Source organism: Coregonus clupeaformis, unplaced genomic scaffold (assembly GCF_020615455.1).
Source record: "Coregonus clupeaformis isolate EN_2021a unplaced genomic scaffold, ASM2061545v1 scaf0387, whole genome shotgun sequence".
In the NCBI taxonomy this organism is placed as follows: domain Eukaryota; kingdom Metazoa; phylum Chordata; class Actinopteri; order Salmoniformes; family Salmonidae; genus Coregonus; species Coregonus clupeaformis.
The window spans coordinates 369,579-387,378 of NW_025533842.1; the positions used below are offsets into that span (position 1 = coordinate 369,579).

General features: G+C 42.7%; 1 protein-coding gene across 1 annotated transcript; it reads right to left on the reverse strand.

The window, feature by feature from the left end:
* Positions 1-10,501: 10,501 nt before the first annotated feature.
* Positions 10,502-17,387, reverse strand: LOC121555955. Its single transcript, XM_045215185.1, has 12 exons — positions 17,314-17,387; positions 12,603-12,649; positions 12,276-12,388; positions 12,102-12,173; positions 11,927-12,010; positions 11,655-11,801; positions 11,485-11,565; positions 11,226-11,375; positions 11,057-11,106; positions 10,879-10,948; positions 10,692-10,778; positions 10,502-10,594 (listed from the first exon to the last, which is right to left on the reverse strand). Exons 1-12 carry the CDS (start codon positions 17,370-17,372, stop codon positions 10,502-10,504), a joined length of 1,053 nt encoding a protein of 350 aa, XP_045071120.1. The 5' UTR covers positions 17,373-17,387.
* Between the last annotated feature and the right edge of the window lie 413 nt (positions 17,388-17,800).

Below are 17,800 nucleotides of genomic sequence, written 5' to 3' on the forward strand. Positions count from 1 at the left end.
TAAAATCAATTAAAAACAATAGCTCATCAACATAAAAACATATAAACATAAAGCTGGAGCCTGAGGACAGTGTGTCCAAAAGCACAACATCACTATTAATCATAAAACACCTCAAGTTATTTGAAATTCTGAGGACAAACAACACACAAACACACAATGCCTCAGTGATTCACAGAAGTATATCACAGATCACAGAACTATATCAGGGTGTCTCATGCAGCACTTTAAGTGGGGTTGCATAGTTTATTTGACTCCTGATACCTGGCATCTTTAGCTTTCACCAGCGTATCAATATCAGGCGTCACATCCTGAGTGGCAGCCAACTTCAGGATGTGATTCAAGTGCTTGTGCGTGAGCCTTGAGCGCAGCTTTGTTTTATTCATGACGTTATCCATCTTTAATGACTTGCAACACCAAGCCTCCTGGTGCAAAATACAGTGAAAAGTCCAAAAATCACGTCCTCCATTTGCAGATTGCACTTTCTCTCTGAACTTTGTCACAACGCCTGCTTTTTTCCCGATAATTGAGGGCGCACCATCTGTAGCCAGGCTGACAGCGCGGGACCAGTCCACTCCGACCCTGTCCAGCGCGCCGACGAGTGCAGTGAAAATATCAGCTGCTGTCGTTGTATCTGTCATCGGCACCAACTCCACAAACTTCTCGGTGACGGTCAATGTGTCATCAACTCCGCGGATGAAAATGGCCAGTTGTGCAACATCTGTAATGTCCGTGCTTTCATCAATTGCAACCGAAAACGCAATAAATGACTTTACTTTTTGATTCAACTGGCTGTCCAAATCCACTGAAAGATCGGAAATCCTGTCTGCAACTGTGTTTCTTGTCAGGCTGATATTTGCAAAAGCCTGGTGCTTTTCAGGGCACACAATCTCTGCTGTCTTCATCATGCATGTTTTTACAAATTCACCCTCACTAAATGGTTTTGAAGCCACTGCGATTTCATTAGCAATGAGGTAGCTAGCTTTCACTGCAGCGTCACTGATGACTCGGCTGTGAGTAAACACAGACTGCTGTTTCTTCAGACCCACCAACAGTTCATTCACCTTCTCTCTTCTCCGCTGTCCTTGAAAGTTGTCATATTTGTCGGCATGAAGACTCACATAGTGGCGATGAAGGTTATATTCTTTCAGCACTGCAACATGCTGTGAACACACCAAACATACAGCTTTCAAATTCAATTCCATGAATAAATAGAAGGATGACAATTTTTCTTGGAACACTCTGCATTCTGCGTCCACTTTTCTCTCATTTGACAGAGACATATTGGGGCAATGAGGGTGCCAAAGCACATAATGTTAAAAGTAGAAGCCGTAATAAATATCGCGGGCAAAACAAAGTAGCTCATCCGGACTGGCTGCACTTGCTTGACCCATTTGCTCTGCCCCGGTATAAACAGTTTGCTTGCTTAACACAATTGCTATTGCGCCATCAAGTGGACACAATTTGAACAGCAGTTTCTTTTATTGAAAAATTGCAGCTCATTTTTATACTTTACAAAATCATCTCGTGGGCCGGATTAAACCCGTTTGCGGGCCTGATCCGGCCCGCGGGCCGGACGTTTGACACCCCTGGTCTAGATGGTATTGAATCAGGAATGAATGAAGGAAGCGGCATAGGGAAAAGGGATGTAGGTAGAGTGGGCTCATAGAAGTAAGATGGGTGCTTCAATAGAGTCTGAAGTTGAGGGGTGGTTGGACATATAAGATGGGGTGCTGATGTGCTTCTGCCCCCCCCCCTCCCCCCTTTTAGGTCATTGTAACACAAATATTCCCCCACCCATGTCCAGGGGTCTCAGTGTTTTGTCCCTTGACGCCATTCAGTCCCAGTTGCAGCGCTCAAATCGTGGTCATCGTGTGTCTGTGAATCACAACATGAAAGGCGATGAGTGACAACATTTCCACATATTGAGCCATATGAAATACAGTTGAAGCATAGGGCAAGAATTTGCTGCTAACATGTATACTGTGAGTCTGAATGATGAGAGCATCTTATCCCAGCTGTAGGTCCATTGTGTGTGTGTGTGGTCTTTTAAGCCTCAACAGCAACCAGCTCTGGAGGTATTGGGGACTTGGGATGCTTGCTGTCAAAGTGCTGCTTGAATGTCTTTGGGTCCGGTATCTGTGTCTGTAAGGGTCAGGTAAGGAATGAAGGATATCAACAATTGTTGGCTGAGACTGAATTTTCAGGTGACAAAAAATAAGCAAAGCAAGAAGATGCATCAAACTACTACACCTCACACAGGCCAGTACAATGGACTAGACATGAAAAGAAACCTAAAATGGTAGGGACGTCAAACGTTCAGGCTGCTGCACAGACTATGGAGGCTCTAGTCTACAGCGACCAGTTAAATTGTGTTTGAGAGCATTATTTTACTCTCCAAATGGTTAAATGAGTGAGAAATAGATGTCATTGTTGCAATAGTTTGTGAGTGGGCAACATACTGTATACTATCATCTTAAGTTGACATGTTGAATTATTTTGGCATAGTAAATTATTGTATATTCCGCTAATTTCCCGAATGTGGACTGTGGACAGTTTGTGTTACTACAAGCCTGCATTTTCACCCCATAAAATGTAGTGGAATTACACATCCATTTTACCTCAGATTGGTGATGTTAGTATAAAAGTTTATAGTTATCACAATGACTGTAAAAACTATTGGTCGCTAAAGAAATGACAGACCATGTAAAATACTGTTAGTCACTAAATCCAGCTAGAAAGACCACGTAAAACAGCTGGCTAGTATGCCCTCACCCGTCTGAGCGGTTGGCTGTGAATGCCCTCACCCGCTATATACTTATAACTGATTGGTTTGGTTCTGCGCACTATAGTGCTGTCCGGTTAGAACATGATGTTGAGGCCCATACTAAACACTTGGTCACCACCACACGCACACATGCAGACACAGCTGTTTGTATTTGAGGATGTTTATATGATTGTGGTCATCCGAATAACTTGGAATCTTATTGTTGTGGTTCTATAAGACAAAGATATGCACACATGTAAACAGTATTAGTTAAGGGTTATAACTATGCAATATAGATATACTGTATGTACAGTAACAGTCAAAAGTTTGGACACACCTACTCATCGTTCTGGAAGATTATATAGCTAGTAGGGTTGACCCCATTTATTCGACTGGTCGATTGTTTGGTCGATAGGCTGTTGGTCGACCAATATTTCTTTAGCGGAGCAGTAGCAAAAAATTAATGTACAAATATCATGGTGTACAAAACACCTGTCTGATTCGCGCCAGTCTGAGTGGACTAATCCATTGTGGAGGCCGTGGGGATGGCACAGTCCATCACTCTAAGACGTGTTACTGAAATTGCATATGGTTATATTACATAAGAACAATGGTGCAAGAATAAAATTAATATCATTTTATAACAAATGCACTTTCTCCCGCGTTGGATAGTGGTCACTGTCTGCAGTTCTGAAACACATCAGTGCTCTGTTGAATTGGTGCCTTTTCCTAGACCATGTTGCTATGTGCATAATAGCACATTTAATCTGCGTATTGTTGTTGAGAACAATGTGGCGGAGGCAGCAGCAGAATGAAGAGATGAGAAAACAGCCCTTGCCTTATTGTCTAAGAAAAGTGAGGAGAGGAAAACCCCGACTTAATTAGGTCAATAATCAATAGCTTAACTGTTAAATGTGCCTGGCTTTATAAATGATCCATATACAGTTGAAGTCGGAAGTTAACATACACATTAGCAAATACATTTAAACTCAGTTTTTCACCATTACTAACATTTAATCCTAGTATAAATTCCCTGTCTTAGGTCAGTTAGGATCACCACTTTATTTTAAGAATGTGAAATGTCAGAATAATAGTAGAGAGAATGATTTATTTCTGCTTTTATTTATTTCATCACATTCCCAATGGGTCAGAAGTTTACATACACATCATTTTCCTTCCTCATGATGCCATCTATTTTGTGAAGTGCACCAGTCCCTCCTGCAGCAAAGTACCCCCACAGCATGATGCTGCCACCCCCGTGCTTCACGGTTGGGATGGTGTTCTTCGGCTTGCAAGACCCCCCCTTTTCCTCCAAACATAACGATGGTCATTATGGCCAAACAGTTCTATTTTTGTTTCATCAGACCAGAGGACATTTCTCCAAAAAGTACAGTCTTTGTTCCCATGTGCAGTTGCAAACCGTAGCCTGGCATTTTTATGGCGGTTTTGGAGCAGTGGCTTCTTCCTTGCTGAGCGGCCTTTCAGGTTATGTCGATATAGGACTCGTTTTACTGTGGATATATATACCTTTGTACCTGTTTCCTCCAGCATCTTCACAAGGTCCTTTGCTGTTGTTCTGGGATTGATTTGCACTTTTCGCACCAAAGTACGTTCATCTCTAGGAGACAGAACGCGCCTCCTTCATGTACAGTATGATGGCTGCGTGGTCCCATGGTGTTTATACTTGTGTACTATTGTTTGTACAGATGAACGTGGTACCTTCAGGCGTTTGGAAATTGCTTCCAAGAATGAACTAGACTTGTGGAGGTCTAAAGAACATTTTCTGAGGTCTTGGCTGATTTATTTTGATTTTCACATGATGTCAAGCAAAGAGGCACTGAGTTTGAAGGTAGGCTTTGAAATACATCCACAGGTACACCTCCAATTGACTCAAATTATGTCAATTAGCCTATCAGAAGCTTCTAAAGCCATGACATCATTTTCTGGAATTTTCCAAGCTGTTTAAAGGCACAGTCAACTTAGTGTATGTAAACTTCTGACCCACTGGAATTGTGATACAGTGAATTATAAGTGAAATAATCTGTCTGTAAACAATTTTTGGAAAGATTACTTGTGTCATGCACAAAGTAGATGTCCTAACCAACTTGCCAAAACTATAGTTTGTTAACAAGAAATGTGTGGAGTGGTTGAAAAACGAGTTTTAATGACTCCAACCTAAGTGTATGTAAACTTCTGACTTCAACTGTATATCTACAGAAATAAGTCAGATCCTGCTTCTGTTGCCTGTTTGAGTGTTTGTTTAATAGCCTAATGGTTCGGTGAGCACCAAGGCTCACACAACAACATGTCAAGTAAACGATTTCACAAATTCGGCTGTTTTTAATCTTTGCTTTGCTGTAATAAAGGCTTTACACTTTTTTTTCGTTAGAACAGCCTCTCTGGTATCTTTATAATTAATTTAGTGTTGTTTACATTGTTCCAAAGTGTCAGAATTAATAATAATGATAATAATATTAACCCTGCTTTTTCTTGATATCCTTCTTATTGTTATTATTACTAATATTATTATGATCATCATTATAATAAGTATTGCCATTATCATTAGTAGGCTTAGTATAGCAGCCCGAGCTGTAGGCCTAAGAGCATATCTTGTTTAGTCTTAATACTGTAACTTATTTAGGCCTATATTTCAATGCTTATATAGGCTACTGTATCAATCAATCTTTCATTCGTTCATGTCATCACACAGCATATGAGTCATTCATGATTTGAAATGCAATCAAGCATGTTAGTTTTAAAATAAAATTAAGCGAGCTTAGAATAATTAGCTTAAACAATAAGCCGTTACATTTCGGAAATTGCATTCACAAATGAATGCGACTGTTTTTAGTCTTTGCTGTAATAAAGGCTCAGCAAAAAAACGTTACAACAAACTCTCTGGTACGCTTATAATGTAGTTATTGTTGTTTACGTTGTTCCAAAAGGTCAGAAAATTATATTGTAATCTACGCAGCACCTGTTTGGCACACATAATATGCATGCAGCGCTTGCTCCTTACCTTATTTTTCTTGATCTAGAATATTTTCCACAACTAGTTAAATTTATTCCACACATTGACTTCCCCTTGACCTCATGAGCAACCAGTAAACATTCCCCGTTTCGAGTTTATTTGTCACGTCCTGCACCCCTGCAGTCTCTATGTGGACACAGAGGAGGGTGAGCCTCAAAGAGTTAATACTATGGTCAGGGTCAGGAAATGCTCTGCAGATGGGGAGGGTATTTCCCACAAAGTGGATTTCTTGATTATTATACCATTGAATAAAGAGAGAAGTTAACTCAGAATACTACACCAATACCTGTGCAGTAGCAATGTAATGTCATATAGTATTTGTAATTGTTTAGTAAATACATAGAAATGGAGATATGCTGTTTTGGTGTACCTCAAGATTGTATCACTCTCTCTCTCTCACACACACACACACACACACACACACGCACACGCACACACACACACACACACACACACACACACAAACACACACACACATTGTTTTCTCTCTATCAGACCAGTCCTTGTCAGTTGGGTGGGTAGGCTTGGTGGGTCGAAGGGGTCCCTGCTCCAAACAGCCCTTCATGGTGACCTTCTTCAGGGCCAGCCAGGCCCCCTGTCGCGCCCTGAATCCCAACCCCCGCAAGAAGAAGCCCAAATATGACCGTCCCCTGCCCAGTATACATGGTGAGGTCATACAAGGTCAGGGGACAACACTGGTTTTTGGTGTTGTTGTTAAGCTTGTTTTTGCAGAGTTTAAAGGGATAGTTCACCCAAATTACAAAATTACTTAACTTGCGTTTACATTTAATTGTGTCTTTATTTTAAATCCAATGCATCCAAAGCATGCTTGACAGTCTGTCCTGTCTCATAACATCTTTTTTGATCCCTTTCAGATCACAGCCACGTCAACAGTGGGCGTCAGGCTTGTAAGAGACATGAATTATATGTGAGCTTTAGTGACCTAGGCTGGAAGGTGAGCTTCTGTCTCCCTTAACTACTCAATCTACTGAATAGATAATATCATGATCTAACATTGTATCACCTTATTTGCTGTAACACACAATTAGCAAAATAAATAACAATGTAAATCACAATATGGGGATGAGGTAGTTGGGTGGGCTAATTACAGATGGGCTGTGTACAGGTGCAGTGATCGGTAAGCTGCTCTGACAACTGATGCTTAAAGTTAGTGAGGGAGATAAGTGTCTCCAGCTTCAGAGATGTTTGCAGTCCGTTCCAGCTATATGCAGCAGAGAACTGGAAGGAATGGCGGCCAAAGGAGGTGTTGGCTTTGGGGATGACCAGTGAGATATACCTGCTGGAACGCATACTACGGGTGGGTGTTGCTATGGTGACCAATGATCTAAGATAAGGCGGGGATTTGCCTAGAAGTGATTTATAGATGACCTGGAGCCAGTGGGTTTGGCGACAAATATGTAGTGAGGGCCAGCCAACGAGAGTGTACAGGTCACAATGGTGGGTAGTATATGGGGCTTTGGTGACAAAACAGATGGCACTGTGATAGACTACATCCAATTTGCTGAGTAGAGTGTTGGAAGCTATTTTGTAAATGACATCGCCGAAGTCAAGGATCGGTAGGATAGTCAGTTTTACGAGGGCATGTTTAGCAGCATGAGTGAAGGAGGCTTTGTTGCGAAATAGGAAGCCGATTCTAGATTTAGCTTTGGATTGGAGATGCTTAATGTGAGTCTGGAAGGATAGTTTACGGTCTAACCAGACACCTAGGTATTTGTAGTTGTCCACATATTCTAAGTCAGACCCGCCGAGAGTAGTGATTCTAATCGGGCGGGCGGGTGCAAGCAGCGTTCGATTGAAGAGCATGCATTTAGTTTTACTAGCGTTTAAGAGCAGTTGGAGGCCACGGAAGGAGTGTTGTATGGCATTGAAGCTCGTTTGGAGGTTTGTTAACACAGTGTCCAGTGAAGGGCCAGATGTATACAAAATGGTGTCGTCTGCGTGAGAGGTAGATCTGAGAGTCACCAGCAGCAAGAGCGACATCATTGATATACACAGAGAATAGAGTCGGCCCGAGATTTGAACCATGTGGCACCCCTTAGAGATTGCTAGAGGTCCAGACAACAGGCCCTCCGATTTGACACATTGAACTCTATCTGAGAAGTAGTTGGTGAACCAGGTGAGGCAGTCATTTGAGAAACCAAGGCTATTTAGTCTGCCAATAAGAATGCAGTGATTGACAGAGTCAAAAGCCTTGGCCAGGTCGATGAAGACGGCTGCACATTACTGTCTTTTATCGATCGCGGTTATCATATCATTTAGGACATTGAGCTTGGCTGAGGTGCACCCATGACCAGCTCGAAGAGGGGGATGACCGCGGCAGCTTTCCAAATCTCTGGGGATCTCAGACGATACGAAAGACAGATTGAACAGGCTAGTAATATGGGGTTGCGACAATTTCGGCGGGGTCCAGATTTAGCAGCTCTTTCAGGACATCAGCTATCTGTATTTTGGTGAAGGAGATGTGGGGGCGGGGGGGGGGCATGGGCAAGTTGCAGCGGAGGGTGCAGAGCTGGTGGCCGGGGTAGGGGTAGCCAAGTGGAAAGCATGGCCAGCCGTAGCAAAATGCTTATTGATATTCTCGATTATCGTAGATTTATCGACGGTGACAGTGTTTCCTAGCCTCAGTGCAGTGGGTAGCTGGGAGGAGGTGCTCTTATTCTCCATGGACTTTACAGTGTCCCAAAACGTTTTGGAGTTAGTGCTACAGGATGCACATTTCTGTTTGAAAAAGCTAGCCTTTGCTTTCCTAACTGATTGTGTATATTGGTTCCTGACTTCTCTGAAAAGTTGTTCGATGCTAATGCAGTACGCCACAGGATGTTTTTGTGCTGGTCAAGGGCAGTCAAGTCTGGGGTGAACCAGGGGCTATACATGAACTCTAACATTGGTTTCAATGGGAATGACGGTAAATGGCTCAGACATTTATGGCAAACTGAAACTAAAATAACCAATTTACCTGAGTCTACAATGGCAGTCTTAAAATAGAGTACGGATAGTGAGAAGTAACTTTCAAGACTGAAGCAATTGTGCCCTATAGTGGTGGACTTTATACTGTACCAGGTTACTACACAACTAACATACACTGAGTGTACAAAACATTAGGAACACCTGCTCTTTCCATGACATAGACTGACCAGGTAAATTCAGGTGAAAGCTATGATCCTTTGAACGGGGTATGGTAGTAGGTGTATCAAGAATGGTCCACCACCCAAAGGTCATTCAGCCAACTTGACACAACTGTGGGAAGCATTGGAGTCAACATGGGCCAGAATCCCTTTGGAACGCTTTCGACACCTTGTAGAGTCCATGCCCCGACAAATTGAGGCTGTTCTGAGCAACAGGGGTGCAACTCAATATTAGCAAGGTGTTCTTAATGTTTTGTACACTCAGTGTATGTAGGCCTCCATGTTTTTAAATAGTACAGTATCACACATCACAGTACAATGCCATAAAGCGTGGGCCTGTAGTACATGTAAATCAACTTAAAGTTGGTTTTTATTTTCATATGCAAAGAATAAAGCATAATTGTTCATGTAATAATGTAATATTAGCCTCATAACAACTCCAGGAATAGGAAATAGTGATGAAATAATCAAATAAATGAAAAGACAGAGACAAATGCTTTTGAACTACTATTTATTTTATTTAAAAATGTAAAATTCAGAGCAAAGTAATGTAGTGCACTAGTGTCTAGAGCACTGTTAAGTGGCAAAGTGTGACAAGAATCCTGTGGGGAGAGAAAACAAGAGAATACATGAATTTAATAGGTGTTAACTAATCAGGGTTCAACGAAGCACTTCAAGTCCTCAATTCCAGAGAGAGAGAGAGAGAGAGAGAGAGAGAGAGAGAGAGAGAGAGAGAGAGAGAGAGAGAGAGAGAGAGAGAGAGAGAGAGAGAGAGAGAGAGAGAGAGAGAGAGAGAGAGAGAGAGAGAGAAGAGTGGCCCTTCAGGTCTCTGCAGTAGGACTACATGCTGGCCATGAGGTACTCGAGGTGGTACTCCAGGAGGCTGGAGAGCTCAGTGACCAGAGACTCTCGGTTAAAATACCAGGCCAGCTGCTGCCCAAACATGTCATCTAGCAGAGCCATCAGCCCGCCCTGAAGGGAACACCACACAACACATAGAAAATGGCTCTGAGCTACTAGCTTATCAAGAGGAGAGAGACAATGAGAGTTACTCCCCCTAAAACGGCATTGAAACCCTGTTAACCAGGAACGAGTAAAGAGGAAGTAAACTAGTAATAAGGAAGAAAACAGGAAGTAAACTCTTGACTCTTACATTGAGCAGCAACAGGTATCTCTCAGCCTTTGGCTCAATGCTGGCAACAGTGGGCAGGAAGGAGTACAGGAGAGCGTACAGACGCTCCATGAACCCACCAGGTTGCTAAAGTAAACAGAGGAGGAGAGAAGAGAAATTGAAATGAAATTGCTAACAGACAGACATCTAAACATTTACCAGCGAGATGCTACTTGCCACCATCAGGGATTTCTGAGCTGTCATCATCCCAAACAGCACCAGCTCAAAAAGGACATCTATCAGGTTAACATGATGGATCTAGGGCAAGAAAACACGTTTGGAGAAAATAGGAATGATTTCAAATAGATCAGCTACTGTGCCGTATAAAAGACATGCATGTGGAAGAACTCAAAGTGAGACTTGAAAGAGTTAATTAACTCACCTTTGCCTCAGCCAGCTCCCCTCTCAATGTCAATCTGCTTGGAGGGGTCACTCAGGTAGTCCACAAAGTCGTTATAGGCACGGATGAATTCGGCCTCGTCCTATCACAAAGCAAAGAGCAGTGATGTTAGTGCACAGAACACATTTCCCACCGAGGACGCTCTCTTTCCCTTGAAGGACAATGAGTTAGTGAGCTACCATCTGGTGGACCTGAACCAGTGCGCCCAGTAGGACCTTTCCCGCCACAAACAGATGGTTCCTACTCAGGGTGGAACCGAGCAGGGTCTAGAGAAGAGGGAAGAGTTAGGGTGAGACACCCATCTTACTCTAGGAGACAGACAGAACAGGAAGACACAGAGAGTCAAAGAAAAGTGGGTCCACTCACAGTAAAGGCCTGGCGCAGGGAGACGAGCCTCAGGCCAATGTCCTCCACTCTCTTGGTGGTAAGGTAGAGGCTGTGGAAGAAAGGGAATGGAGCATGTCAATGGGGGATAACAGCATTGTGACCACTATCCTTCAGCATCTGACAAGCTCAGACTATACACACATTTAGAGGGACTCACTTTAGCAGAGGAACCTCCCTCTCCTCAGGCAGCAGGTCCTCCTCCCAGCCCTACAATAACAGAACAATTATTCAACATCAGTGACCAATGTAATGACATGACAAACAATGGGTCAATCGAAGGATCTTAATGCTACTAGTCAATAGTATGTGTGTGTGTAACATCTGACCTCATAGCAGTTGTGGCCCTCAGGCTCTGGCTCAGTGAACTGCTGAGTGGTGGGCGTAGAGACGGAGGCAGCCTCCGACCACGCCGAGGAGGAGAGCAGCCCATCCAGCCCCATGTGGAGAGTGGCGTACACCACCGAGACATCAGTTTGCTGCTCAAAACACACACACACACAACACACGTTAATAGAAAACAGACCATATCTAATGGAAAATGCCCTGTAATTTCTGTTCTATATACATAGGAAATTGTTTATTTACCTGGTAGCAGCCATGCGTCACGGCCACAGACGTCTCGTGGCGGAGGTGAGACGCATACTGGGTCACCCTGCCAGCCACATACTGACAGAGAGAAACGACATGTTAAGGCCAAACGGAATAAGTGAAGAAAAGCCTAATCTATTACTAATTCAGTAGTATTTACATCTTACCTGGATCCAAGAGATGGACTGCACCTTGGTGGCACAGTAGGGGATGCCCTCTGGACTAAGTCTGTGTGTCTCCTTGGAGATGGCCCACACCAGTTGAGTCTCCAGGCCTCGAACCCTACTCGCATGGTGCATCTTCACCACCACCTGCTGTGGAGTGAAACAACAAGACAACATCAACAAAACAACATCAGCCATCGCTGTAACATATTTCCATCAAGATCCCATGACACTGACGATGTAGATTAGGATTAGGTAGTGACAAAGACACATACATGGGATCCCCCACGCATGTAGGTGATAATGGGGCTGATGAACTGGAAAGTTCTCCAAGCTTTAGCCACCGGACCGGCATTGTTCTGCACAAGAGGGGGTTGACATTACAATACATTCAGGTTAGAAACAGCAAACATTGCAACAGTGATGTGACTGTGTGTGTGGGTCTCTTACCCTGATCACAACAGGCCCACAGTACAGGGAGCTAAACCTAATCGGTATCAACTGCCAATTACCAGTGGCCTCCTAAAGCAGAAAGCCGACAACAAAGATTTTTTAGAATGTCAAAGTGACACAAATTGAATATCTGGGATACTTTTCAAACATTAAACTTTCTGAAAATTGTACCTCAAGGATAGTCGGCACATCTGGCACCTCCTCAAGGATGGCTGGCAGCAGTGGTACATCCGGCACATCATCCAATGGCACAACCAACTGGACCTCATCCAGGACAGTTGATTCTCAAATTAGGAACATTGGAATACAAACAAACAAATGTTAGGATGTAAAACGTAGCGAGCTAGCTAGTACTACTAGTTCAAAAGTGCATCTCTTAGCAAAAGTCACTAAAGTCAACGTTTGCTTGCAAGTATGGATTACAGAAATACACAACATTTCACAAATTACATTTATATTGTTAAATGTGGTAAAATAAGAAGTTTAAACTCAACATACCCTCTTCGAAGTCGATGTCGCTGTCCACCTCCCGACGATTGCGAACCCTGCAAAACGGAAAAAGACAACAAAAACAACCCACAAATGAATTTGAACAACCTGTCGACGCAGTAGACCGCCGACGTCCACGCACTCTCCCCACCAATTTTGAAAAGCACGCAGGCATTTTCCAGTCGATCTTTCAGTCTCAGGTCTCAAAAATCTGTCAAGTTTGTTGTTGTTGAACAGCAAACTGAAGTTGTTGTTGTTTTCGAACAGAAAACGTTCAATAGAACGCCGAGATGTTCTATCGGTTAGATGTCTCTTGGCAACACATATTTTTGAAAATTGTTGTTTACAAAATTGACAGCTGTGTTGCCATAGAAATGAGTTTGGAACTCTATGCTTACCATTAGAATTCTATAAAAATTCAATTCCTACTCATCATTCTAATTCTATTGACCCTATTTTGTCACCAGGGGCCTGTTGCACAAAACTAGGATAAGGGATTAAGCCAGGATATCTTGGTGATCCTGGCTCAATTGATCCGTAATCCGGTTGCACTAAAGATGGATAGGGGGCAGGAGGATATGTTATGGTATAAATTACCATGGAGATTTATTCTGTGGAGCTAGCCTGCTCCAGACCAGGCTAAATTCCAGGATCTATTTAATCTCATCCCTAATGTCAGTCAGCAGTCACCACAAATGGAAACCAATAGTTATTTCACTGCTCACTATACATTGTTATCACATATAACTAGACCCACTGTCATTATTTAAACGTTTGTGATCATTAATTTCAATGATTTTGGATAAAAAATGATTTTTAGATGATGTTGCTATCATTAGATAATTTACAGTTTCCCATAGACTATAAGGCTATATATAAAATGATAGAATATTAGGGCCACAGAGGGGAAAAAAACACAAGTCATAATATTGTAACCAGTTGTTTTAAAGGAGGACAGTTGTTAAAATGACAGATGTGGGGCATTTCGTGAAATTGTACTTCAGTATGGTTTCATAAACAAAGACATGCTGATGTGCCAGAATATTAAGTATCACATTGTCATAAGTATCAAAACTGTAAAAACAATATGTAGCTGTTCTGCAGAAAGAACCAGCCTCATAAATTTATGACTTTATCCTTTTTCTTCAGTGTGGCCCTAGTACTCTGTCATATAAACAAATACACATTCCATATGAATATAAAAACACAATGTGTAACATTATGTTCCTTTATTGAATAAGGACAAAACAAAGCAGGTAAACCATCAGCTCCTTTCGAAACTGAAGTCACAGTGACTCTACAAGATGGAAAGCACAGAATCCAAGCATATTATACAAAATGATACATACACATTCAAAGGTCTGTATATAACACACCCTGCATGTCTGCACACTAAAATAAATGCAGGACAAATCCATACACATCAACTGAACAGACAAATGAATGGATGCAGTAGCCTCCCTGCAGCCTTGTATTACACACAGTATACCGCACAAACATCATAAGAGGCCAAATTCGTAAAAAAACTAACCCCAAAAAAACCCAAATTCCTCTGCCACCGCAGGACATATTTAACCAAAATTGAAAGCACACATACTAACTAAAATAATTCAACACATATTGGTCCCTCAGCAGCCGACCACTGTCGTCATCAGGGAAGATTGCCGGATTGTCCCAGTCCATGGCTGGTGGCACTCTGGGGGGCCCTCTCCTTCCTCAGGCAGGCCACATTGTGGAGGACAGCACAAGCCACAGTAATATCACATGCCCTAACAGGGCTGACCCTTAATTTGTGAAGGCAGTGAAAGCGTGCCTTCAGGAGGCCAAAGGTCATTTCAACTCTGGCCCTGGTCCTGGCATGGGCATGGTTGTAGGCCTGCTGTGCTTCCTGGGGGTCTGTGAAAGGTGTCAGGAGAAAAGGCTGGCAGCCATACCCCCTGTCTCCCAGCAACACACCAGAGAATTCACCTGTCAACACAAAATCTCATCATTACTACCTCATAAACACAGTGATATTCTTGACACAGCCATGATGGTTATAAATAGGGGTTGTGTGGCTTACCTTGTGATAGGCACTGATAGATTTCAGAGGCCCGAAAGATTCTGGAGTCATGGACTGAGCCAGGCCATTTTGCCACAACATTGCTGATCACACAGTCAGCATTGCAGACCATCTGAAATCATAAGATGAGGAATATTACACCAATCAATGCACATCACTGGCAATGCAGAGTGTTCGACAATGGACAATATCAAAAAGTTATGTTCACCTGAACATTAATGCTGTGAAAGGATTTCCTATTCACAAAATCGGCCTCATGGGCACCTGAGGGGGCTTTTATCCTTATGTGTGTGCAGTCCACTGCACCAATGACATTGGGGAAACCTGTCACACAAAGTAATGAGTATCCTACTATGTGTTAACAGTTGTCCTGTAATTTGTAGATCCTCTTACCTGCAATCCTATAGAACTCCTCTTTGATGTCACAGAGTCTTCTGTGGCCAGGGAAGGAGATGAAGACATCTGCTAATGCTTTGATAGCCAGACACACACTCCTTATTGTGCGGCAAATTGTGGCCTTGTTCAGCTGATCTGCATCCCCCACTGAGTACAGGAAGGCTCCACTAGCAAAAAAGCGCAAGGCCACACAAACCATTTGCTCCACACTCAGTGCATGGCTCCGTACAGTGCGGTGCTTAATCCTGGGACCCAGTAGTCTGCATAGATACCTGATGCCATCTGCAGAAAACCTGTATCTTTCATATAGATGGTCATCAGGGAAGGCCAGTGGGTCCAACCGGTCCCTGAAGACCCTTTCTCGCCTGAAGGCTCTCCTCAGCACAAGTGCTTCTTCATCCACCACATCTCGCACGAATGGGCATGCCATTGTCAGAGCAGAAAGGAACACACAATTTTGGGCCTTCATATAGGCTAGTGGCCACACCTGGTGCTGGGGGGGTGGGCAAAAGAGGGCGATGCCTTATAACGATGACTTGGTTGTACTGATTGCTGGGAAAATAAAAAAAACCTTAGAAAGATGCCACCGTCCTGTGTGCTCACAATAAGAGCTCATATGTCATGGCTCACTTGACTTTACGAGAATATACCTAATTTTTATTTTGAGCTGTGTCATCTTCTTGGAGCTGGGGGAGGAAAGAAAAATAATGATTAATACATTTGTGTTACAGTTAGCATACAGTGTACATTGAAGGCATATCTCACCTCCCTCTCAAGTTTTTTTATTTCAAGGTCCAGTTTCCTAATTGTCCTCTTTTTTATTTCGGACTCCAGTGCAAGATTTTCCATCTTTTTTTGTATCCCATGTAGAGATGGAAGGACATACCTTGAATGAAGCGGGTGGCATCTTGGGAGGAACCTATGCTCGTCTCTTTCCCCCAGGGATCCCCTCTAAGACGGGCCTGCCTTTATTTAGCTCCAAGGCCATGTCCTCTGCTGGGGTAAGGTCAGCCTTTGGTGACCCACCACCCGTGCCTTGTCTGTGGGTATTCTTTTCACTGCTAAAACAGTACAGACAATGTGTGAGCAGGCACCTTCTGGGTACAATATATGCTTGTGCTTTGTTAAATATTAGTCAGGGACCATACCATTCTGCAGAATGTTCTTGTATTTGATTTTGACCTGCTGCCATGTCCGTTTTGGCCCGTTCATGTTTAATCTAACACACACACACACACACACACACATTTAATGGAGTCACACTGCAAAAATTACTTGGTATTTTTGTCTTGTTTTCAGTAAAAATATCAAAAAAATGTATCATAGCTTTATACAGTGTGATGGAGTTACTTTACACAATTTCACTCATATCTGCAGTGCATTTCAATTAAAAATTTAACCGTTTCATAATTACAGTACAACTGCATTTTTGGAGATGTGAATTAAATATTTGAATTGTAATTGTGATGTTTCAGCGGAGCGGTGAGTGTGTAATTGTGCACTACTTACGCATTCAGGCGGTCTGCAATACTTTGCCACGCTTTTTCTCTTTGCTTTATCACTGTGGCGGTGTTGCCTTTCTTCTTAATTATATCTTTTACCTCCTCGTATGCCTCCATGAGGATTTGTGCTTCCGACGGGGGAAAAGTACGCGGCTCTAGTTGCCATGGTAAATCAGTTAATCTGTGATCTGTGGCGGGGTCTATTTGAGTGAGCCGTGAGCGCGCACCTATCCAGGATTGGTTTCACCTGGCTTAATGAATCCGTGTCTGCTCATCCTGGCTTGGTCTTTGTGCAACCAATTAAGCCTGGACGCACATGTTTTGGCTTCATTGAGCTCAGCTGAGTCATTTATCCCGGATGTCTTAATTCTACTTTTGTGCAACAGGCCCCAGAGGATTTCCTATGTTGTTGGTATAATATAAAACAAAAATACCAAATGTTCTTTTTAGGTCACTAGCTAGGTCAATGGCCCATTGAAATGTTTTAGCATGTTTCATGGAAGTTGTTGTTGAACTTCTGAAAGTCTAGGCTTTGACTCAGTGGATAATAAAGTATTGTGGAGCACAGACAACCCGGTTTAAAATATATTGACCAAATTCAGACAAGGGGGGCAAAGCCACAGCCCACTGAGGTAGGAGAGCACTGAAGTATCTGCATAATAATAATCCATATCTCTTTTATAAACAGGATAGTATCATTGATTATATAAAAGTGCATGTATAAATAAGTCTGATTGACCTTTTTTCATGGCAGGTTCACCTTCTGAAGCCGGACGAGGTTCCCAAAGCGTGCTGCGCACCCACCAAGCTCAGTCCCATCTCCGGACTCTTCTACGACGACAACAACAATGTGATCCTAAAGAACATGGTGGTCAAGACCTGTGGATGCCTGTGACACCTGTGGTAGCCCATATATTCTACATCATTTTTATAAACTTGACTACCATTGTTCCAAAAGATACAAACGGGGTAATATACCTTGCAGCCAGCAGTTGATAGCAATAATCTGGCAATATGTGTATAAATAGTATGTATCTACACTGAACAAAAATATAAACGCAACAATTTCAAAGATTTACTGTGTTACAGTTCATATAAGGAAATCAGTCAATTAAAATATATTCTTTGGGCCTTAATCTATGGATTTAACATGACTGGGAATGCAGATGTGCATCTGTTGGTCACAGATACCTTTTTAAATAAAGATAGGTGCGTGGATCAGAAAACCAGTCAGTATCTGGTGTGAC